Raw genomic sequence first — 24925 nt, 5'->3', positions numbered from 1 at the left:
CAATTAATATTACGTTGGACCATAAAAACATGTATGTCGGATGCTGCCACATAATCATAGCACTATTACCACAAAAAGCTTCGGTGTTTGGAGTCCTTAGGGGGACCACTTTTTCTGAGCTGTCCTTCTCAAGATTTTTGAAGAGAATAATAATAATCATTATAATAAGGATAAACTAAATCCAAGGTCATTAAACTATTAATAAAATTATATTTTGGCCATTCAATTTCAAAAAGTTATAAAATAATCTTTGAACTATTTGAATGTTTATATTTAAGTCATTGGACTGTTTGAGTTTTTTTTTTTTAAAGTTAAGTTGATGAGCTTCTAACAACAATTCAATGATCGATACAGTGGAACAATACACATTCACGAGTAAAAGAACATATATCAGATTTAAGCTAATCGATGATTGGTGTTAGAAATTAAAGAAGAAAGTTGTTTGGATTTTGATTAATAGATTTATGATGTTCAATGTTGTATTATGAAATAACTAAACTGTAGAAGAAGAGGGGGAGTCTACTCTTTCCATTAATGTCGCAGGTGAGAATGAAGAAGGCCATATAACGGCACCAAAATGTAATAATCCAATGACATTAATAGGGGATAAAGTAACATCTAATACCTAAACTTGATAAATTTTCTCAATCTGATTTATGATTTTTTTTGTCCATATTAATCTCGAAACTTAGCAAAATTTTTCAATTTGATTATTGGACTTAGGTTTTGTTGAAGTATGAGATGTGGTACTCTAAGATTATATCATATCATCACCTGAAAAATTTAAAATTCTAAATAAAATCTAAAAAAATAAAGAAGTATAAAGAAATTATAAAAATTATAAAAATATATGATGTGACACAAGTGTCGCACTATTAAATCTTAGCAAATCTAAATTTGGGGATCAAAATGAGAAAAAAAAATTCCAGCATTTTGAGACTAATGTGAATAAAAAAATTTAAGGACCATAATAAAAAACATATCAAATTTGAAGACTAAACACTAGTTTATCCCTAATAATAATAATACTTTTCGCTTTTTTTTTTTTTTCATGATTTTACATCATGTTGTAATCTGTTGTCGTTCTGTCTCTGCCGCATTCACTCATCCTTTAATTTTCACTGCAATTCTTGCTTTGGACTATTCTAGTATTTTTCGAATTTCACCATTTATCTTTCTCTAATTTCACAAATACCCACTAATTAAAAATGTGATAATTTCATCAATCATCCCTAAATTATTGCTCGAATTCAAAACTTATCTCAAATTTCAATACATTTTAATTGAATCTTCAAAGTGTTAAGTTCTTTTTATCTGTCTAACTGTCAGGTTCAATGTTAATATCAATTGATATTTGAATTACGTAAATTAAAATTTAAATACATGTATACCTACTTTACGAACAATGACGTTTTAAAACAAATAATATCATTAAAATTTATAAAAAGTTGTTTTTTATATATATATCAAACCAAACCCAAACTACTCGTATGATAGAGGATGACCTTAGAATTTAAATCATACTTTGAGCAGTTTGATGCAAGTAATCCAAAGTTCATTTTTTTTCATGTTTCTTTGTTGTTTCAAACCTATTTACTAAATCTGAATTCGAGTCAAGTTAGACGCTAAACTTTAGGCAATATTCCCTAACTCTCTGTCTTCTTATTTCCGTTCACAATATTAGAAAATGGCATTAAGTGACATCTAATTTCTTACTATTCGACTTAATAAACATCGACAAATTATTTCTTATTTTGATGGTCCCAAAAGTGAAACAAACTAAAATAAACTAGACAAAGATAAAAAAAAAAAAAAGGAGATTTCTGGGAGCTGGCAATGGCCCATATGATAGAGTTGAATGTTTAGTCTTTAAATAAGAATAATTTTAGTAAAGTTTTTAAAATCACATTAGATTAAATAAATTATTAAAAATTCATAAAAAAATTAGTTTAATTAGTTCATACCAATTTTTAGATCAATTGATTTAATACTTTTATTTCAAATTGATACCGTAATTAATTCTCGATTTAAACGATCGATTCGATTAAGTTCGATAAATATTTTCATTGATTGCGAAGCTAGATGGGATTGGGGGGAAGCTAACATCTTTTTAAATCTTTTAGCATGTTGGGTATCATGTTGCAGTCCTACTTTACCATTAAAGGGGTATTTTGCATTCTAAAGATAACCATATATTTTATATAGGGCATGATTGTGAAACTGGCTTAAGTAAAGTGGTGCAAAGCTGGTTGAATTATTTTTCAGATAAAAAAGGAACTCATAATTCAACACCATATTCATCAAACCCTTCTTAAATACTAATTTAATATCTGTTAGATTGAGTGATAAGAAAGATACAAATATCAAATTTATATATAGATTTTGATTTTCAATTATGATTCGTATGATCAAATTTCTATCTTTTTAGGTATTAGATTGGTTAAATGCCTTTTAAAATTGTCATATAAGGTTTGACTTTTATAAAAATATTCAAATAGGGACTTTTCACGCAGTTTAGTTCAATTTGTAGTAAAATTTAAGTAAGTATGATGTGTTTAGAATAAAACATAATTTAAAATTTTATTTGAGCTGTTTAAAAAAAAAAGTTTACCCCTTATTTCGTTTGAGCATTTTTTGTAAATATTAATTTTTTATATGACCATTTTGAAAGGTTTAGCCGTGAACAACGCTTAAAACATTGAATCTCAATTTGAATATTTAGTCGTATTCGAATAATTCATGGTTCGACCTAACTCGAATATAAGATATACCACATATTAAAAGATTATATAAGAAGGAAAAGTGAGTAATGGGGGAGAATGTCTGTTTTGAACCAACTAAAGACATACATATAGGGCCAATAGGGGACAACAATGTCTGAGCGCTTACTACTCCTCCACACATCGGTTTTTAACTGCTGTTAGTTTTCTGAACCTTGATTACATGAAGGCCGAACAAACATTGACATGTCCATTTCAACACTTTAATTTCCTTTATATATTTATAACTAGTCAGTAATGGTCTGGAAATATGTATAAAATTGGTTGATTTGGACAACGTTACGAATAGATTGAAATAGGTTAAAAATTCGATTGAATCGATTTTTTAAAATAATATTTTACGAAATTTTTAATGATTTATTTAATTAAATCAGACAAACTGGTTGGATGAGCGTTTATTTTCAGTGCGATGGGTTTAGCTTTTTTTTCTCACGTTATAATATCGTTACAATATAGTTATTATTTTCATTTTAAGTGATATTTTGATTTGAAAAATAAGAACTGTTAAGCATTTGTTATACTATACGTCGATAATGGCAATAAGAAGGCAATAATAAAGAGAAATAAGAATACGCAAATTTTACGTGGAAAACCCTTATCAAGAAAAATCACGAACAGAGGAGGATAAATTCACTAATATTAAAAAATAACAATACAATGGGTTTTCTGCTACATATGTATTAAGGGTTAAACAACCCTTTTATAATCAATGTCTAATAGAAGAAATATAGTTGTAGACGGATTCAACTTGTGCGGCAAGGTCTTCGACCCTCGGTCCTTCGCCCTCACAAATCCTCAATTTTGCCTTTCTATTCTATTTCTTTGACGAGTGAGTTACACATCGAATTTTTCAAGCCGGGATTCGAGTCACACAACTCTAACAATACAAATCATTTTTTATTAAATTAAGTTATTTGATTGATTTTCATTTTAAAACATTATTTTTTAAAAGCTACGAAAGTAACTAATTGTGCTAACAAATTGGATTAGCAAATAAATTTATAAAATGGAAAGATCAAATTATACTAAAATAAAGTGTAAACACTAAATCACATTTTTTAACATAATTGAAGGATTAAAATTGAAATTTTATAATATAATTTTTGATTCATAAATTTGACAATTAAATCAATTTTGACTTTGTAGTTAATTTTGATCCATATTCATACTTGAATTTAGATTCTATTTTTAGGTGACGATATGTTATAATTTCAGAGTGCCACATTCACGGTAGTCAATTATGTTCTAGTATCGCCCGTACTAGTCAGAATGTTCCGTTTCGGTAGTAAACTGTTAGAACAAACTTTAAGTTCTTTTTGGTGCAAATTTCAATTGATATTGGTGTGTACTAGTTATTTCATTCGTACAATAAGATAGTTTTAAAATATATTTTAAATTTAAATTTAAAATTTTTATTACTTATTTTGGATTTATTTAATTATGGATTGTTATGTTCATGGGAGGATCTTATTGTTTAATTTATGAAATAAAATTTTATTTTATCTATTTCGAAATTTATTAAAAAAATCTTTTATATAGTTGATGAATATTTATATTTGAAATCTATTTAATCTCATTATTTGATATTTGTAAATATTTTCATATACATATATCAAGTGTTTTTAAAAAATAAGATAGATCTAAAGCGGTACACTGAAACAGGCCAGTACTGATACCAATACCAATACCAATACCAATACCAATACCAATACCAATACCAATACCAATACCAATACAATATTGGCTACCTAGGCTAAATAATCAAATCTTGACGGAATCCAATTTCATGAACCCAAATAGACATAGTTGCCAAATTCAAGTATTGAAATGGGAGAGCAACCGGTTTAATTCGTCGATTTAACATATTTTTTTTTCCGAATTGGCTTTAACATGATAAAACCAACCCAACTGAATTTAGTTGTTGACCAAACTGAACCAACTTTGATTTAGTCGGTTTTTTGGTTAACTGACCTTGAGTTTATATGATTATATAACTATTATACATTATAAAATATAAATATATTTTCGATTTCGGGATTCAATAACGGATAACCAACTAAATTAACCAATTAAATAGATGTCAAAATTGACCAATCCATCCACCCGACCAAACTGAAAAATCCGAATGAATCGATTTTTAGGTTAAAATTGAAAATTGCTCTCCCCTACTAAAATGGACAAAAAAAATATAAGTAGCAAAGTGAATCAAATTACCAAGGACCAAAAATTATATTAACCCATTTTTATTCACTTCCAAATAGGTCAGCCCCTTGTATAAGATTATATAGCCCCACATGCCCACATGCTTCCCTCTTTTTTATTTTTCTCTCTCGCAAAGTCCCAAAATCTTTACCAGTTTTAAGTACTCCAAGAAGCTTTGGTTATGGTGTAAAAAGAAAAAGCCTTTCAAGTACTGCCATAACCCATCCAAAAAAAAAAACCTTCCTTTACCACCCACACACTCTCTCTATCTCTCTCATCAACACACAGCTATGAGAGTTAAGCAGTAAAGGAGCTAAAAATTGCTTTCTTTTTTTTCTCTTTTTTATTTTTTGGAGCTGGTGTAAAAAAATGGGAAAAGAAGAAAGCTACTTGTATGGTTGGCCACCGGTAGGTTCACCATTGAATGTTGGAAGAGAAGAACAATGGAGACATTTTGATAACTCAGTGAATGCAGTGTCTTTTGGTTTCGTTGCTACTGCTATTCTCATCTCTATGTTCTTAGTAATGGCTATATTTGAACGGTTCCTTAGACCTAATAACTCTTCTACTACTGCTGGACCTAACCATGGTGACCTCGAGCTTGGTTTCAATGGCAAACTTAGTCACCCATCACCTAAAGTGAGTTCCCCTTTTTGTTCTCATTTCTGGGTTTTCTTTAATTTTGTTCAATGTTTATTCATTTATGTGTTTAATCCAAAAAAAACCCTTCTTTTTTGACTGTTTGGTGTTTAGCAATAAAACTGGTTTTAAGTATGTTATAGATTCTTAATTAGCTACCAATATCATCACAAGCTTTGTTTAAGCTCTATGTTAAAAGGTTTCTCTTTTATCTATGTTCCTTTTTGTCTTGGGGACCCTCATTTCTTTTTTTTTTCTTTCAATTTGGTACCTAATGACATATAAAAAACATCTCTGTTGCTTAAATTTTCTTCCTTTCAAGTTTCATGCAATTGCATCATACATTTTGCATTAGCAGTAAAATTTGTGGACGTTTTTGTGTACTTAATTGGCTATCAATATCATCATAAGCTTTTTCTTTAGGCAAAAGAGATTTTTTTTTGGACATTTTTCCCCATTCCTTGTAAGCTTTGTCTAAGCTCAATGTTAAAGCTTTCTCTTTTATGTATGTTCCTTTTTGTCTTGGGAACCCTCAATTAAAGATAGCTAATGAGGGCTTATTTTTCTTTCAATTTGGTACCTAGTGATATATAAAGCATTTCAGTTGCTTAAATTTTCTTCCTTTCAAGTTTCATGCAATTGCGAAGTTTGCATCTTTTTTAGTCAAAGATCTTTTCTCTGGAACAGTCAATTGTCTGTCATTGTATTTATTATATATTTAGGCAAAATGTCCCACTGAAGTTGAATGGTTTGGCCCCCCTTGAAGAGTATATATAACAAATAGATATAGTTGTTTATGTTTTAGAGTTTGGACCCTACCAATTTACCATGGCCATACATGGGAATGGGAACAAATGGTTACCTTATTGTGCACTCTGATAATTTGCTCCCTTGGATTCTTTTGATAATGAAGATCATGTATGATCCACTTTCATTATGGAAAGTGTGATAAGGCAAATTTATATGAATTATCACTGTTTTAGGGTATCCTATGAGTGTAACCCTGCATTTTTATGCAATAAATCTTTAGCCTACTTCAAGTCCAAAACCCTCTAAATTGTTCAATATAGGGGTAAAAGTATCATGGAGGTCCCTGTAGTAGGAGTTGGATTGCATTTTGCTCCCCTTTACACAGAAAAATGGGCAAATTAGTCTCTGTACATTAGATCAAGGAGTAAATTGGTCATTTCTATTAAAAATTACATCCATTTGTACTGTTAAAAGCTAACGTGGCTGATGGAATAACTTAGTGACATGTGGCTTGTCGCATGTACCTCATGCTAACATATAAGGATCAGTTTTTGACCGCGAAAATGAATGAAGTTTTGAACAGAATGCGTCCAGTTTTGCTGGTGGTGATAGGTTGCATCAGATCAACCAGTACTCCTGATTTTGTGTTCGGGACCCATGTTTACTTATATTCTGGCATCTTGAGACATGATAATGTTTTTGAGTAGCACCTATTTGGGGAAGCTGGGATTGTTTTGTTGAGGGTTGGAAGTTAATGCTTTGTTGTGTTTGCGGGACCGAATCCTTTAGGATACTGTTGGATGTATCAACAAACAAGATACATTCTTGTCGATGTGATCAATTAGTCCGGCTTAATTGCAATCCTGGAAAAGCATTCTTTCTATTGATAAGAAACTTAGAAGTAACTGTCAGTTTCGAATTTGAATGCAAACCTGTAATGTTGATACATATGTTGATATTTGAGATAATGCGCTGCCCTCTCTACTCCGTTAAGAATTGTAGGAACTTACGATATCGATTGGTTGTTTTGTTTTCACTTATTGCTAAGTAGATTGTTGATTTCTATGTTTATATAATCTTTATGTTTTGATGCTGTCTGGCACATTGTTTTGTTATTTTTTTCAAGACAATTAAAACATCAAATCTGCATGATTGGCGGTTCGAGTTTTGTCCGATTGTTTAATATTACAACAGCTTGGTGGGTTGTTGGTTTGTGATCGTAAGGTAGTACCAGTAAGGTCAATGCTTTAAAAAAAAGGATGCTTGTCTAGGAAATGCCAACTAGGTAGGGTCTAATTTGGTGGCTTTATATAGCTTTTCCTTCAATTACTTTTAACCCTCATTTAGCTAAGAAAAATTTCTACCTTTGGCTTCGGATTTATCCATTTCTCGAACTTTAGAAACTAGCTCGATATAGCCTCATATGTCGATATCTCTGAACTGCTCAACGTGATATCATGCATTGTTACATTTTCTTTCTCATGCAGAGCCTTAATCTTTTATTGGTGTTGTTGCATGTAACTTCATTTTTTTCAATAATTTCGGTGAAATTATTGTTTTTCTATGCTTTTGAGTGTTGACCAAGTCACGTCCTCGACTTTCCAAGTTACTACAATGTTCTTATAAAGGTAGTCTACTTTGACATTTTTGCAGATGACGGTATACACCAGTGGAGTTTCTGTATTAATGCCGGGTGATGAAATTCCTACTTTCATCGCTCACCCAGCTCCAGCTCCAGTTCCCTGTCCCCCTGAACGCCCTTCATTACCGCAGCATCAACATGATTTAACGGCCAATCCCGACTACCATAACCATTGACACAAGTCATTGAGAGAGAAACACAACAAACTGATTCCCACATGCTACACCGAACAACTATCACAATTACTCTCCCGGAAGGAAGTTTTCGATGACCAAGTAGAGACCGTCTAGTTGGATCGGAGTTGCCCTTTTTTCTCCGCTTCTCGGCCATAAAGATCTATATATATTGTGTATATAGAGAGAGAGAGTTTTTGGTGGATTGCCTAGCTATGGCAATACTTAAAAATTTCCACCATTACATGTAAAAAAAGTCGAGGTAATATTAGTATAATTGTTCTTTTGAGAATATGGAAAGAAGTTTCAAAGGGCAGCTTGTTACATATGGAATGGAAATTAATTGTAAAACAGTGTATTTAATTTTTAAACCTCCATATTTACCCCAGCTTGTTTTAAAGGCAAAAATTATGCTGGTTTGAACTATAATTTCTTCAAGTAACAAGTTTCTCCATTAATGGAACACTTTTGTTCTTCAAAATCGAAGGCTTGGAATATATATACATACATTTTGAGCAATATATATATGCATAAATATCCATATACACATTGTAAAAGCCCAATTTTGTTTTAAAAAAAAAACCGGGCCCAATTACAATACAAAACCCGAATAGCCCAACGACCCAAATTTAGCCCCTAACAGACCTAACCCAGCAAAACTAAAACCCATTTACACCCAAACCCGAAGCCCAATAGCCAAGCCCAATTTCCTTAAAAAATATCTAACTAGGGTTTCATTGTTCTGAAACCCTAGATGCCGCCAGCTACCCACCACTTACGACCGGTAGCAAAGCCACCAAGCATTGCGCGCACCCTCACTGCCTTTGCAAAGAGGAAAGAAAGGACAATCATAGCAATGGAAATGATGACAAAATCGGTTATAAAAACCCAACAATATGTAATTTTAAAGGGGTTTTTTTTTTTTGACCGAGAACTTTTGTAACAAAACAAAAACAGATTCAATCGAAGAAATAAAAGGTAAAAAAAAGATTCAAGGACTTTGTTTTCGGTATAAGATCTATTCATCTTTTATTTATTTATTTTCTGTTCTTCCTTTATTTTCCTTCCTTTTGAAACTGTTCATATACATACATATATTTCTTTAGTTTTTTTTTAAACTATTATGCACATATTGAAAAGGAGTTAAAAAGAAACGCACCTTTTTAACTTTCCGGCCACCGTAGACGGCGGCGCCGTCGCCGGTGACCGGCGGCCGGCACGGCGGTGGTCGGCCCGTCCTCTGGCCGGATCCTGAACGGAGAAGAAGGAATTGAGAGCATTTTCAGAATTTTTTTGGAGAAAAGAAAGGAAGGAATGGTTTTTCTAAGAGAAATTTGCCTTTTATAGGCCCTTTAAAACGACGCCGGCCTTAAGCCCCAAAACGATGCCGTTTTGACTCGGCCCGGATCGACCCGACCCGAACCGCCTAGGATCTGCGTGTTTCTGGATAAAAGGGGTTATTTGCGCCCTTGGTCCTTACGTTTTGAGGCTGTTTACAATTGGGTCCTAGTTTGTTTTTATTTTTCAATTTTGCCACAAAATTCCATTTTTTCTCGATTTCGTCCTCAATAAAGCTGTGCGTTTTAGAGAAGAAGGGATATTTTCTCTTCCAGCCCCTCTATGTTATTCGTGCATTCAAATCAATCCCTCCCTTTTTTATTTATTTCGAATCCGCCCCAAATTTCGGTCTTTTAATTTTATTTAGCCCTTTAAGCTTGCTATTTTATTTTTAATTAATTAATAATAATATTATTATATTATTATTGATATTACAATCAAATATTTGTACACTATATATTTATATTCTATATGTTGTATCCTATATACGTATTAATGTATTTTGTTATTACATACATATTTTAAAACATATACATATATATATATATATATACGTATCTATATCTTATGATCTATGTATATATGCATGCATTTTATTATCTGAATATACATACATATTTTAGGATATATATATATATAAGCATACGTTTATCCCTTCATTATTATTTATGTACATATTTATGTATTTATATACTTCCCTAATATATTATATATTATACTTTATATTATGTATGTCCTATATATACGTTTTAATTTTCATATATACATACTTACGTAATTTTTATGTATAATAATTTCAAAATGTATACATGCATATATTTTCCATATTTTCATAATTTTATACATATATGTACGTATTTATATATCTTTTGTATTGTGTTAATTTTGTTCCCTTTTTTATATATGTCTATTATTGTTTATTTCCTTACTTTAGTTTAATATTATTTGTTATTTGGCCCGTATGATTATTTTTTATTGTTTATTGTTTATTTGTTTCATTTTATCTACATTGCATCATTATTGTTATTTTACATCCATTTTACTCGAATTTATTAAGAACAAAAATTTCAAAATAAAAGCAACACTCGGTATTTGGGATCTTCGAGAGAATCGAGCCCTAACGTATTGGGTTCTGATTTTCTTTACTGAATCTAAATAATCGAGGTTACTTTTTTTTAAAAATGAAAATAAAAATAAATAAAAGCTCATTATCGGAAATTCAATATGTCGTGTCCTAACGCATTGGATGTGACACGTTGATTTTTCGAGATGAGGATTTTCTTAAAAACAACCAAGGCAATGTTCAATGTTCGGGATGTTGAGGAATTGTGCCCTAACGTATTGGGTTGCAATTTCCTCATCTGACTCGGACAATTGAATATCCTTTTCTAATTTTATCGTAAGAGTTTTTTTTGATATGAGCAACCTATTTTATACAAGTCATTTCAAAACAAAGGATCGTATTTTAAATTTCTTTAAATTTTCCAATTTTCGACATTAAAACATTGATTAATCAACTAGGTACCAATTTTGGGCGTATCGAGGGTGCTAATCCTTCCTCGTGCGTAACCGACTCTCGAACCCGTTTTTTCTGAATTTCGTGGACCAAACTTGTTGTTTTAATAAAATCAAACTGTTTATTAAAAACAACCACTTTTCGAGGTGATCCAATCACACCCCATAAAAAAAGGATTGGTGGCGACTCCCGTTTTATTTTTTAAAACCCAAGTCGACCCCGTTTTTTATCCGAAAAATGGTGTCAACAGCTTGGCGACTCCACTGGGGACTTTTTTCAAAACAAGTGAGTCAAGCCACGAGTTGATTACTTTTTGACTTTTTGTCGAAAATTGAAAATTTGGTTTAAATTTACGATCCTTTCATTGCATTTCATTCTTCATTATAATGTTCATCATTGTGGTTTATAATGGCTCTGTTTGTTTAAATTTTGGTATCTTTTGCATTGCATTGCATGACCGTTGGTCATATCCTTTAAGTGGGAGTGAGAAGCTAGTCCTTCGTGAGGTTTTCACCTCCGTGCAGGATAGTGGATCGCTTTTGGGATACATCCGTACCTATGTCTTCGTGAGATTTTCATCTCCGTGCGACCATAGGAAATGTATTTCCTGAACCGAACTTCGATGCGTATGAGCCTATAATGGGTGAAGATCGAGGAATCTACTGGTTCGGGTACCTTATCTCTAAAGCCAAACCGCATATAGAAGACCTTAGGAACCCACAGAACCACTTTAAACCCATAGTAGACACCTAAATAGGTGCTTTATTATTTATTGCTTGTATTTGATTTTTTTATACTAACTTATTATGTTTTGTTTGATTGCATGGCATACATGGCATTTCGTTATAAAAGGCGTTGATTCACATTCGGTTACTAGATAGAAAGCTAATCATGGAAAGTGAATTTCTTGATAAAGTGGAAGATAATGCGGTTGTTCGAATATGGTCAGAAAAAATGCAACTCGAGAAAGGAGACAGCTTGATGTAAGGGTACACGTCAGAGTTATCGGACTTCACTTATATCAATGTAACTCAGAATAATTTCCAGGAGTTGAAAGAAATATGGGCCCAGTGGGATGATGAAGTCAAACACTTGTTTTACTCCAATTATGGTGACTTGCCTTATTTGCTTGATGTTAAGGTGGACGAGCATTTGTTTCGAGCTCTGGCCCAATTTTGGAATCCTGCTTATAGCTGCTTTACTTTTGGGGAGACAGACTTGGTGCCTACCATAGAGGAATATACAGTCTTACTGCGTTGCCCAAGGTTTCAGGCAGATAAAGTCTATTCTAAAGCCGTCAATGTCCCGACTTTTGTGAAGAAGTTAGTGAACATCTTGGGAATGAGTGAGCAATGGGTCTTAGCACGGGTCAAACAAAAAGGGGAAAACAAGTGTATTCCCTAGAGAAGTCTGCGTGATTTGATTTTAGCTCACCCTGATACAAAGAAAAAAGTTGATGTTTTTGCTTTGAGCGTTTATGGGCTGATGATTTTCCCTAGAGCGTTAGGGTATATAGACGAGGCAGTTACTGATTTGTTTGATCGACTGGACAAGAGGGTCACACCTGTTCCAGCAATTTTGGCCGAGACATTTAGGTCTTTAAGTGTGTGCCGAAGCGCGGGGGAGGGAAGATTTATTGGATGTGCACAGCTCTTGTTAGTATGGTTCTACAGCCACTTCTGGAAAGTGGATAAAGTTTCTTACCAAGTATTCTCCAAGAATTATTCTCCATTGAAAGAATTAGCAGCCATGCCGAGACGCGACAACATTACCGTGGAAAGATGGATAGCAATTCTTCAAAATCTCAAAGATGAGGATGTTGAATGGAAAGCTCCTTGGATGGCGCCCGATGAGATCTTGTACCGATGTGGGAATTTCGACTGGGTCCCTTTACTTGGGATTTGGGGAGCTGTTGGCTATGCGTCATTGATGGTACTGAAACAATATGGGTCAAGACAGTTCGTGCCTGCCACCCAAGGACTAGCTCAGTGCGAGTTTTCGTATAAAGATGATGGTTACAAGAAGAAGATTTGAGAGATGACCCATGCTTGGAGGTAAACTCATAGGATGAAACGATTTACTGTGGGAGCAATGACGACACCCGAGTATCATGGATGGCGAAGTAAGAGGATTAATGATAACATCCCCGGGCCAAGAGAAGATTGCGTTCGATCCATAGAGGAGCATTTGCAAGTAGTTCCGTCAGAATTAGAGATCATCAAACAGGACTTTGAAAAACGAAGTTTGGAATGAGAAAAGAAGATAGAGCAGCTAGAAGAGGAAAAGATGTGTTTAGGACTAGATGTCGATATCCACAAGTTGGAAGCTGAAAAGTTGAGGAAAGGGAAGAACAAGGCTGAAGAGGATTTAGATAGTCTAAAAATAGATTATAAGAGGCTACGTTCGTCACTAAAAACTACGGGTTTAGGTAAAACATCAGAGCAACGGCGACAAGAGATCAAGGAAGAAAAGGCCAAAGCTGTTCAGTGGGAAAAGAAATTTCAAAACGTCCGAGCTCGAGAAAGCGCTTTGGAGAAAAATTTGTTAGGATGCCAAAATGAAGAAGCAAGATTAAAAGCCCAGATAGCTGAGTTGGAAAGGTCGCTTCACTTGTGCCGTAGTCGTAACTCTATGATCGAGCTGAGAGTAAGTTTGAGCAAAATTGAAGAATTGAAGAAAAAGATAGAAGAACTTGAAGACGCATTGCGAAATTCTGAATTACGAGTAAAACTTCTTGAAGGACATAATGAACAGTACCAAGAGCAGCTCCATCATCTTCAAAGTCAGATTAGAGATAGAGATTACGTTATGGGTGAAGCTGTGACTCAAGTGCGGGAAGTGGCTGACCATCTGCAAACCTTAGCGGTTCGGTGATATCTTGAGTTTGAAATATGAGTCGGAGTCAAGTCGGGGTCGAGAGTTAGCTTGGCTCCTTAAGAGGGTTAAGGCTTTGAGCATAAAGGCAAAGCCGTATATGTAATCCACTTTATGTAAAGAAATTTGTTTTCTAGTCAAGTTTTTCTGATGAAATTGAATTAGAATCAATCCCTTTTCTTTGCATTCATTCATCTGCATTGCATTCATTAAAGTTTCAAAAATAATAATAATAATAAAGAGCTCTAATTAATGACAGTTACCCTGGAAATCAACGAAGATCTGTCAACTAGATATCATTACGGTACTCGCCGAAGAACCAAAGAAATGGATCAAAGACTCGAAAGACTCGAACAGCTCCAAAAGGAGATGCAAGAACAAATGCAAGAGCGGTTAGAGAAGATTCAACAAGAGATGAAGAATGAAATGGTAGAGTCTCAAAAGAGCATGATAGCTGAATTAACGCAGTTGTTCAAAGGGGGAAACGACAAAGGAAAAGACCCCGTGATTAATACAGAAGAAGGAAATAATGATAGCCCTCTATATCTCCCAGGTTTCACTCCTCCTCATGCGCAAACCCAAGCTGAGGTGCAACCACGCAGATCATCTGTTACTATCAGGCCTCAGCAATTTCAAACTGGTGTCTCAATGCCAGTAAATTTCCAAACTGGAATAGGTTCTCATCTCGGAGAAGCCCCTACTAATCCCATAGTACCTGATTTTGACGAAATGATGAGAAAAGAGAAAACAAAGGAAGAACTGCCGAGCCGATTGGAGGAAAGATGTAAATGGCTCGAAGAGAAATTCAAAGCCATGGAAAGTAGTGAGAATTATCATGGGATGGACGCTAAAGACCTAAGCTTGGTACCAGATTTGGTCCTCCCTCCCAAATTTAAGATGCCGGAGTTTGAAAAATATGACGGGACAAGTTGTCCCGGAGCTCATATCACTATGTTTTACCGAAGGATGACCGGGTACATCAACAATGAGTAACTGTTGGTTCACTGTTTTCAGGACAGTTTGATCGGGTCAGCAGCTAGATGGTACAATCAATTGAGCCGAACCGAAATCCACTCCTGGAAAGATTTGGCGCAGGCCTTTATAAAGCAGTATAGACACGTGATGGATATAGCGCCCGATCGAATTGTATTGCAAAACATGGAAAAGAAGCCTAATGAGAGTTTCCGGCAATATGCTCAGAGATGGAGGGAAGTGGCTGCACAAGTTCAACCACCACTTTTAGAGAAAGAGATAACTATGCTTTTTATCAATACTCTAAAGGCTCCATTTCTCAGCCACATGTTGAGTAGTGCCACTAAAAGCTTTTCCGACATAGTGATGTCTGGAGAAATGATAGAGAATGCCATAAGATGCGGTAAGATAGAAGCAGGAGAAAGTACTAAAAGGTCGGCTCCAAGGAAGAAGGAGCACGAGATAAACAATACAAGCATGTTTAACAAGGACCATTCTAAAACAATCACGGTCGGACAAGCCAGGGCAGTAACCGCTAATCGGCAAGGTTCTTCGAAACAGGAATCTAATCCAAGGCCAAATGTAGAGAGACTTCAATTCACACCCATCCCAGTGACGTATAGGGAATTGTACCAGAACTTATTCGATGCACATGTGGTATCTCCATATTACCTGAAACCAATGCAACCCCCGTACCCTAGATGGTATGACGCAAACGCCCAATACGAGTATCACGCGGGTACCAAGGGGCATTCAATTGAAAACTGCACTGCATTCAAGAAGTTAGTTGAAAAACTTATCAATTTGGGGATCGTAAAGATTGGTGACTCATCAGGACCAAATGTAGCAGAGAATCCATTGCCCAATCATGACAATAAAGAGGTGAACGCGATAATTGAGAACGGAAGGAGAGTCAAGGCCAACATAGCAGAGATAAAGACCCCCTTGAATGGGTTTGGAAACAAATGATGAAAAGAGGTCTCATCAAGCAAGGTTCAATAGAAAGGCCTGAAGGAGCAAGGAAATTTTGTGAGTTCCATGCAGAAGAAAGCCATGACATCCAAGAATGCGCCGAGTTCAGAACCATGGTGCAAAACTTAATGGATAACAAAGAGTTGGAGTTTTACGAAGAGATTAAGGGACTAGAAGAAGGAGAGGTTTATGCTGCAGAAGAATGATCTACGGGGAAAGCCCAAAAGGCTAATCACCCGGTGGTGATTATTGCAAAACTAATGGGCAGAGAATCTGGAGTACAAATAGCACCAAAGGTCATAATCCAAAAACCTGTATCCTTTCCCTACAAGGATAGCAAAAGGGTTCCTTGGAATTACGACTGCAATGTAACAATCCCAGGAGAAGAGATCTTGGTAAATGCTTCAGGAGAGAATGAAGGATTCTATACACGAAGTGGAAAACGCTATGATCCGGAAAACGCAAGAGTGGAATCTGGAAAAGGAAAAGCCTTAGCGGTTGAATTGGGAAAAGCAAAAGCAGACAAAATTGAGCCGCGTGTCAATCAGCCGGTAACTGAAAATGAGGCTAAAGAATTTCTAAAATTCTTAAAACATAGCGAGTACAACGTGGTAGAACAATTACATAAGCAACCAGCTCGTATCTCGGTGCTTGAATTGCTTCTAAGTTCAGAGGTACATCGAATCGTTGATTAAGGTGCTAAATGAAACTTATGTCGCTAGCGATATCTCGATGAATAAGTTGGACCGTTTGGTTAACAATATCGGTCTGACAATTTTATTTTCTTTAATGATGATGAAATCTACGGGGAAAGAGGAGCCACCAAAGCATTACATATCTTTGCGTCATTGCGGGAGTATCGTTAGCGGAGTGCTAATTGATAATGGATCACCTTGAATGTTTTACCCTATCTACCTTAAGTAGGTTACCGGTGGATAGTTCCCACATGAAATCGTGCCAGAATATAGTGAGAGCATTTGATGGTACCGAAAGGAAGGTGATGGGAAAAATAGAAATACCCCTCTTGATTGGCCCGAATACATACGAAGTGGATTTCTTAGTGATGGATATCAAGCCTTCGTATAATTGCTTACTGGGGAGACCATGGATTCATTCAGCAGGAGCAGTGCCTTCATCGTTACACCAGAAAGTGAAATTAGTGACAGAAGGCCGGTTAATTACGATCGACGCTGAGGAAGACATCATTGCATCGGTAACCAGTGACGCACCATATTTGGGAACAGATGATGAGGTGATCGAATGTTCCTTTCGATCCTTAGAATTCGTAAATGCGACCTCTGTTATTGAGGGAAAGAGGATCCCATTGCCCAGTGTGTCTAGAGCCACGAAGATGGGATTACAAATGACAATTGGGAAAGGAGTTGTGCTTGGAAGAGGACTGGGAAGATGCCTTCAAGGAAGAATAGAGGTACCAGTGGTGAAGGACAAACAGGACCGCTTTGGTTTAGGATTTAAACCAAATGCTAAGCAAAGAAGGAAAGAGTTAGAGAAAAAACAAGAAATGAGGAATGCGCGTTTGAACGGAGAAGAAGTTGATTGGGAACCTATGGCTTTCCCTCACATATCTAAGACCTTCGTATCGGGAGGAACCATGTATTCTGGACTGAGGATTCCAAGAAGGAAGACCACAGATGAAATGTTAGGAAACCTGAACATCAATGCCATATTTGAAGAAGAATCTGAATAAGGAAGTACATCAGGCATCTATCCCTTTGAACCTGGGAGTGTTTTAAACAATTGGACTGCAGAAGAAATGCACGAGGTTTTAGAGCTTTTCGAGTAATATTCAAAACATACTAATTGCTCTAAGCCTAGAGAAAATGGAAACCTTTTGTGAACTGAAAAGGGCTTATATTTGAACATTGTGACTTCAATGAAATATATCTTCGTATTTTCTTTTTGAGTATATATTCTTTTAAAATTCTTTTCATCCTTTCGTATGAATGGTCATCTTGAATGCTTATATTCCAAATCATTCTTTCATTCATGGCCATATTAAATAAGAATCCTTAAATTTATACATTCCCTGTACATTCTTTGGTACTTATAACAGGTTCCAAGATATCGATGACATGAGTGACTCTACTATGAACTTAGAGAACCCTTTTGAACGAGATATGTGTTTAGAGGAATCTCAAGATTTTGAAGATAACATAGATTGCAACCTATCTCTGGACTTGTTGAGGATGGTAGAGCATGAAGTGAAACAAATTCTACCTCATGAAGAGACGATAGAGACGGTGATCCTAGAAGAAGGAAAGGTGGTGAAGATTGGCACATGCATAGCTGAAGAAGTAAAACAAGACCTCATTGAGTTACTTCGAGAGTTCAAAGATGTCTTCGCATGGTCATATCAGGATATGCCTGGCTTAAATACGGATATTGTAGTTCACCATCTTCCTATAAAGGAAGATTGCAAGCCGGTTCAGCAAAAACTACGAAGAATGAGGCCTGATGTTGTATTGAAAATAAAGGAGGAGGTGCAAAATCAATTCGACGCTGGATTCCTGCAAGTGGTCAAATATTCTGAGTGGGTAGCCAATATTGTACCTGTCCCTAAGAAAGATGGGAAGGTACGAATGTGTGTGGATTATAGAGACTTAAATAAGGCTAGCCCAAAAGACAATTTTCCCTTGCCGCACATCGACGCCTTGGTGGACAACACAGCAGGACATTCACTATTTTCTTTCATGGATGGTTTCTCTGGATACAACCAAATTAAGATGCATCCTGAGGATATGAAGAAAACTACATTCATAACCCTATGGGGAACCTTTTGTTATAGGGTGATGCCGTTTGGGTTGAAAAATGCAGAGGCAACGTATCAGAGAGCCATGGTAACACTATTCCATGATATGATGCATAAGGAGTTAGAAATCTATGTTGATGACATGATTGCAAAATCTAAAACAGAAAAGGAACATGTTCAAGTCCTGAAGAAATTATTTATGAGGTTGAGAAAATTTCAGTTAAAGTTAAATCCAGCAAAATGCACATTTGGGGTCAGATCAGGAAAATTGCTTGGGTTCGTGGTCAGTGAGAGGGGAATTGAGATTGATCCTGACAAAGTAAGAGTAATACAAGAATTACCCCCGCCGCATACTCAAAAGGAGGTTCGAGGTTTTCTAGGAAGGCTAAACTATATTGCCCGGTTCATCTCACAGCTAACTGAGAAATGCGACCCCATATTTCGCCTCCTCAAGAAACATAATCCAGGTATATGGGATGAGGAATGTCAAAAAACTTTTGAAAAAATCAAACATTACTTATCCAACGCCCCAGTGCTGATTCCACCCTGCCCAAACAAACCGCTCATACTGTATTTGGCAGTGTTTGAAAATTCCATGGGATGTGTGCTTGGTCAACACGATGATTCAGGATGAAAGGAAAGAGCAATTTACTATCTCAGTAAGAAGTTCACCGAATGCGAAACAAGATATTCACCAATCGAGAAATTATGTTGTGCCCTAATCTGGACAACTCGGAGACTGAGACAGTACATGTTGTACCATACGAGCTGGTTAATCTCTAAATTGGACCCTCTGAAATACTTGATGGAGTCAACCGCTCTGAATGGAAGAATGGCCCGATGGCAAATTCTTCTATCTGAATTTGACATAGTCTATGTGAACCAGAATGCGGTCAAAGGGAGTGCAATAGCGGAATTCCTAGCAAGTATGGCTTTGGATGATTATGAGCCATTGAACTTCGATTTCCCAAATGAGGATTTGATGTATGTTGCAACTGTAGAGAAAGATTTCCAAGAAGGTGGTCATTGGAAGTTGAGTTTTGACAGAGCTTCAAATGCTATAGGCAACGGAATTGGGGCAGTACTCGTGTCTCCTAGTGGAGATTATTATCCTTTCACTAGCAAATTGGACTTTGACTGCACAAATAACATGGCTGAGTATGAAGCTTGCATTATGGGCATCCGGGCAGCCATAGAGCAGAAAATTAAGGTGCTAGAGGTATACGGGGACTCTGCATTAGTAATTTACCAACTCAAAGGAGAATGGGAAACAAGAGACCCGAAGTTGGTCCGCTATCGAAAATTGGTTATGGAGTTGATTGAGGAATTTGATAATGTCACCTTTAATTACCTCCCACGAGATGAAAACCAGATGGCAGATGCTTTGGCCACTTTAGCCTCCATGTTTAAAGTGAACAAATTAGAATATATGAAGCCCATCCAGATCAGCATCTATGAGGCTCCAGCCCATTGTTGCAACATTGATAATGAAGAGGAAAAGGATGATCACCCCTGGTACCATGACATATTGCAATATGTGAAGAGTCGCGAGTACCCTGACTACGCGACAGAAAATGATAAGAAGACATTAAGGAGATTAGCCATGGACTATGTCCTAGATGGGGAAATTTTGTATAAAAAGGGAAAAGATCAAGTATTGTTGAGGTGTGTGGATGCTGTTGAGGCAAAAGAAATTTTGGAAGAAGTGCATGAAGGTATCTGCGGAACGCATGCCAACGGCTTCACGATGGCCAGACAAATTATGAGATGTGGGTACTATTGGTCCACCATGGAAAGAGATTGCATTAGTTACGCCAAAAAGTGTCATAAATGCCAAATTTATGGTGACAAAATGCATGCACCACATTCACCCCTTCACGTTATGGTTTCTCCATGGCCGTTTTCCATGTGGGGAATGGATGTCATCGGGCCAATATCTCCAAAGGCTTCTAATGGGCATCGTTTTATCTTTGTGGTTATTGATTACTTCACTAAATGGGTGGAGGCTGCTTCATATGCAAATGTCACGAAGTCGGCAGTTAGCAAGTTTCTGAAAAAAGAGATCATATGTCGATACGGGATGCCTGAAAGGATCATATCTGATAATGCGCTGAACTTGAACAACAACTTAATAGCGGAAGTTTGTAGTCAGTTCAAGATCAGACACTACAATTAAATCACCGCATCAGTCAAAAATGAATGGTGCCGTGGAAGCGACTAACAAAACATCAAGAAAATTGTAGGAAAATGATGAAACCTACAAAGACCGGCACGAGAAATTACCTTTTGCTCTCTCGGCATATCGTTATACATTAGAACCTCTCTTGGGCAACACCATTTTCTTTAGTCTATGGGATGGAAGCGGTTTACCCATAGAAGTTGAAATTCCTTCTCTCCAGTATTAGTGAACTAAAGTTGGATGATTTGAATGGATTCAATCTCGATATGACCAGCTAAACTTGGTAGAAGAAAAGAGGTTAAAAGCTATTCGTCATGGTCGGATGTATCGAAGCGAATGATGCGAGCCTATAATAAAAAGTTAAATCACGAGAGAATTTTATGAGGGGACTTGGTTTTGAAAAAGATTCTTCCTCTACAAAAGGATTTTAGAGGAAAATGGATGCCAAATTGGGAAGGTCCTTATGTGGTAAAAAAGACCTTTTCAGGAGGAGCTTTGATCTTGAGCGAGATGGATGGTAAAAACTTGCCAAATCCTGTGAACTCGGATTCAGTCAAGAAATACTTCACTTGAAGGAGAATGACCAAAGTGAAAACCCGTAAAGGGCATACAAAAAAAAAAAGAGGAGAGGCCTAGGTGAAAACCCGTAAAGGGCGCCTTGAGACCAAAGGGGATTTGAGTTGAAAACCTGAAAAGGCGGCTCAAATTTTGAGAAGACATGAGGTGACCGGAGCAGCTCAAATTTTGATCTGGGGTATGTGGTGGTCTCGATATACTTGAATCAACAAGGAAAGGGTAGACGACATCTTGGGGTATCGATAAAACCCTGCAGATTCCCTAAACACATATCAAATTCAGAATGGTTTTCAGAAAGCTTATGCAGGGAAACTCGTATTGCGATATCTTGGGCACCTGTTGTCATCTTATTCATTTTGAATCTTGGCAAAAATTTGTTGTCTCGATTAATGTATTCATCTCAAGCTTTGCTCCTAATAAAATTCCATTTTGTCCATCGTCTTTTCTCATTTTTTCTTAGCAAAATTTGCTATCTTGATTAACTTATTCATTTCGAGATTTGTTCCCAATAACATTTTGTTTGTCCATTACGATAATCTTTTTCAAACATTTGAGATAACAACTAATAGACTGAATGTTCAAGCAAAAGGAGTTTTGCATATTACTCTAAAAACTTCTAAATAATGAAGGAACCTGAAACAGGACTGTTGTTTAGAACACGCCAATTTTAAAAAAAAAGGAAAAATTTAAGTCAGGGTTATCCTTTTAGATTTTGTTGTCCAAACATTGATTGAACAAAATGACAAGATGCCATGTTGGTGACAAAGCTTCAATGAACAAACAAGTAATGATCACCGAGTGATAAGAAAAGGTTTTCTTGGAGAAGAAAATTTTGCAATTGTGCATTTGATAGGACACCCTGGGAATGGTGTAGGAGACCAAAGAGTTTCACATTCTGTATCATTGAATTATGATAACAGAGGATCGAGAAAAAGGCCAGGTCTTTCTACCCTTGGGTTACAGCGGGAGAAAGATGGTTCAAATTTTGCATCCAATAGATTGAACTTTGACGTTCGTAGTGGGGGCAATCAGATTAAGTGTTTCTTTGGATATGCCAGCCAAGCAAGAAGACGTTGTAACACGTCAGTGATAAAACAATGAGTAATAACAACTCAAACATTGAAAGATCATTTTCATTTTGCATTCATGCATACACATTTAGCCAGGATATTTTGATTCATTTCGATCATGATCACTAGGCATAAATAGGTTCATATAGGTCATGTTCCCCAAAGAACAGATCAATGAAGATGGCAGGTCTTGCTTTCTTGAGTTGATAGCAGAGCAGATCGAAGTAACCATACATTGCAGTTTAAAAGATCGAAGCCACAGCGGCGAATCTTACCTTCAGGCGATGCAACGGAACAGATTGAAGCTACAACAGCGAATCTTGCTTCCCCGACATTGCAGTTTAAAAGATCGAAGCCACAACGGCGAATCTTACCTTCAGGCGATGCAACGAAACAGATTGAAGCTACAACAGCGAATCTTGCTTCCCCAACATTGCAGTTTAAAAGATCGAAGCCACAACGGCGAATCTTACCTTCAGGCGATGCAAAGGCAGATTGAAGCTACAACAATGAATCTTGCTTCCCGACATTGCGGTTTAAAGATCGAAGCCCAACGGCGAATCTTACCTTGACGATGCAACGGAGCAGTTGAAGCTACAACAGCGAATCTTGCTTCCCCGACATTGCAGTTTAAAAGATCGAAGCCACAACGGCGAATCTTACTTTTAGGCGATGCAACGGAACAGATTGAAGCTACAACAGCGAATCTTGCTTCCCCGACATTGCAGTTTAAAAGATCGAAGCCACAACGGCGAATCTTACCTTCAGGCGATGCAACGGAACAGATTGAAGCTACAACAGCGAATCTTGCTCCCCCGACATTGCAATTTAAAAAATTGAAGCTACAACAGCGAATCTCACTTCCCTGGCGAACCTTGCTTTCCCGGCATTGCAACTAAAAGATTGAAGCCGCAACGGCGAATCTTATTCTCTCGACGAGACCGGGTAAAAATTGGTCTTTCTTAGTCTTTGCTCTGTTATCGTTACATGACAACGAGCAAAGAGGGGCAGCTGTAAAAGCCCAATTTTTTTTTTAAAAAAACCGGGCCCAATTACAATACAAAACCCGAATAGCCCAACGACCCAAATTTAGCCCCTAACAGACCTAACCCAGCAAAACCAAAACCCATTTACACCCAAACCCGAAGCCCAATAGCCAAGCCCAATTTCCTTAAAAAATATCTAACTAGGGTTTCATTGTTCTGAAACCCTAGATGCCGCCAGCTACCCACCCTACCCACGACCCGGTAACGCAAGCCACCAAGCTATTATGCGCACCTCTGCCGCTTTGCTTGAGGCCTTTGCAAAGAGGAAAGAAAGGACAATCATAGCAATGGAAATGATGACAAAATCGGTTATAAAAACCCAACAATATGTAATTTTAAAGGGGTTTTTTTTTTGACCGAGAACTTTTGTAACAAAACAAAAGCAGATTCAATCGAAGAAATAAAAGGTAAAAAAAGATTCAAGGACTTTGTTTTGGTATAAGATCTATTCATCTTTTATTTATTTATTTTCGTTCTTCCTTTATTTTCCTTCCTTTTGAAACTGTTCATATACATACATATATTTCTTTAGTTTTTTTTTAAACTATTATGCACATATTGAAAAGGAGTTAAAAAACGCACCTTTTTAACTTTCCGCCACCAGTGGATTTGAATGGCGCATGTCGCCGGTGACCGGCCAAGACGGCGGTGGTCGGCCGAATCCTGGCCGGATCCTGAACGGAGAAGAAGGAATTGAGAGCATTTTTAGAATTTTTTTGGAGAAAAGAAAGGAAGGAATGATTTTTTTGAGAGAAATTTGCCTTTTATAGGCCCTTTAAAACGACGCCGGCCTTAAGCCCCAAAACGACGCCGTTTTGACTCGGCCCGGATCGACCCGACCCAAACCGCCTAGGATCCGCGTGTTTCTGGATAAAAGGGGTTATTTGCACCCCTGGTCCTTACGTTTTGAGGCTGTTTACAATTGGGTCCTAGTTTGTTTTTATTTTTCAATTTTGCCACAAAATTCCATTTTTTCTCGATTTCGTCCTCAATAAAGCTGTGCGTTTTAGAGGAGAAGGGATATTTTCTCTTCCAGCCCCTCTATGTTATTCGCGCATTCAAATCAATCCCTCCCTTTTTTATTTATTTCGAATCCGCCCCAAATTTCGGTCTTTTAATTTTATTTAGCCCTTTAAGCTTGCTATTTTATTTTTAATTAATTAATAATATTATTATTATATTATTATTGATATTACAATCAAATATTTGTACACTATATATTTATATTCTATATGTTGTATCCTATATACGTATTAATGTATTTTGTTATTACATACATATTTTAAAACATATACATATATATATATATACACGTATCTATATCTTATGATCTATGTATATATGCATGCATTTTGTTATCTGAATATACATACATATTTTAGGATATATATATATATATAAGCATACGTTTATCCCTTCATTATTA

At 36.2% G+C, this 24925-nt stretch overlaps 1 protein-coding gene across 1 annotated transcript; it reads left to right on the top strand.

The window, feature by feature from the left end:
• The first annotated feature begins 5098 nt into the window (after positions 1 to 5098).
• Positions 5099 to 8574, top strand: LOC105778269 (uncharacterized). The gene is made up of 2 exons (XM_012601943.2): positions 5099 to 5621; positions 8025 to 8574. Exons 1-2 carry the CDS (start codon positions 5352 to 5354, stop codon positions 8187 to 8189), a joined length of 435 nt encoding a protein of 144 aa, XP_012457397.1. The 5' UTR covers positions 5099 to 5351; the 3' UTR covers positions 8190 to 8574.
• The last annotated feature ends 16351 nt before the right edge of the window (positions 8575 to 24925 follow it).

The sequence above is a fragment of the Gossypium raimondii genome, chromosome 10 (genome assembly GCF_025698545.1).
Source record: "Gossypium raimondii isolate GPD5lz chromosome 10, ASM2569854v1, whole genome shotgun sequence".
In the NCBI taxonomy this organism is placed as follows: Eukaryota; Viridiplantae; Streptophyta; class Magnoliopsida; order Malvales; family Malvaceae; genus Gossypium; species Gossypium raimondii.
The sequence above is the reverse complement of the archived record's forward strand: the minus strand, read 5'-3'. Positions and strand labels throughout refer to the sequence as shown.

Coding starts and splice junctions, on each gene's coding strand:
- LOC105778269 (XM_012601943.2), top strand. CDS start 5,352: ATGGGAAAAGAAGAAAGCTACTTGTATGGTTGGCCACCGGTAGGTTCA. Junction 5,622..8,024: donor TTAGTCACCCATCACCTAAA/GTGAGTTCCCCT, acceptor ACATTTTTGCAG/ATGACGGTATACACCAGTGG.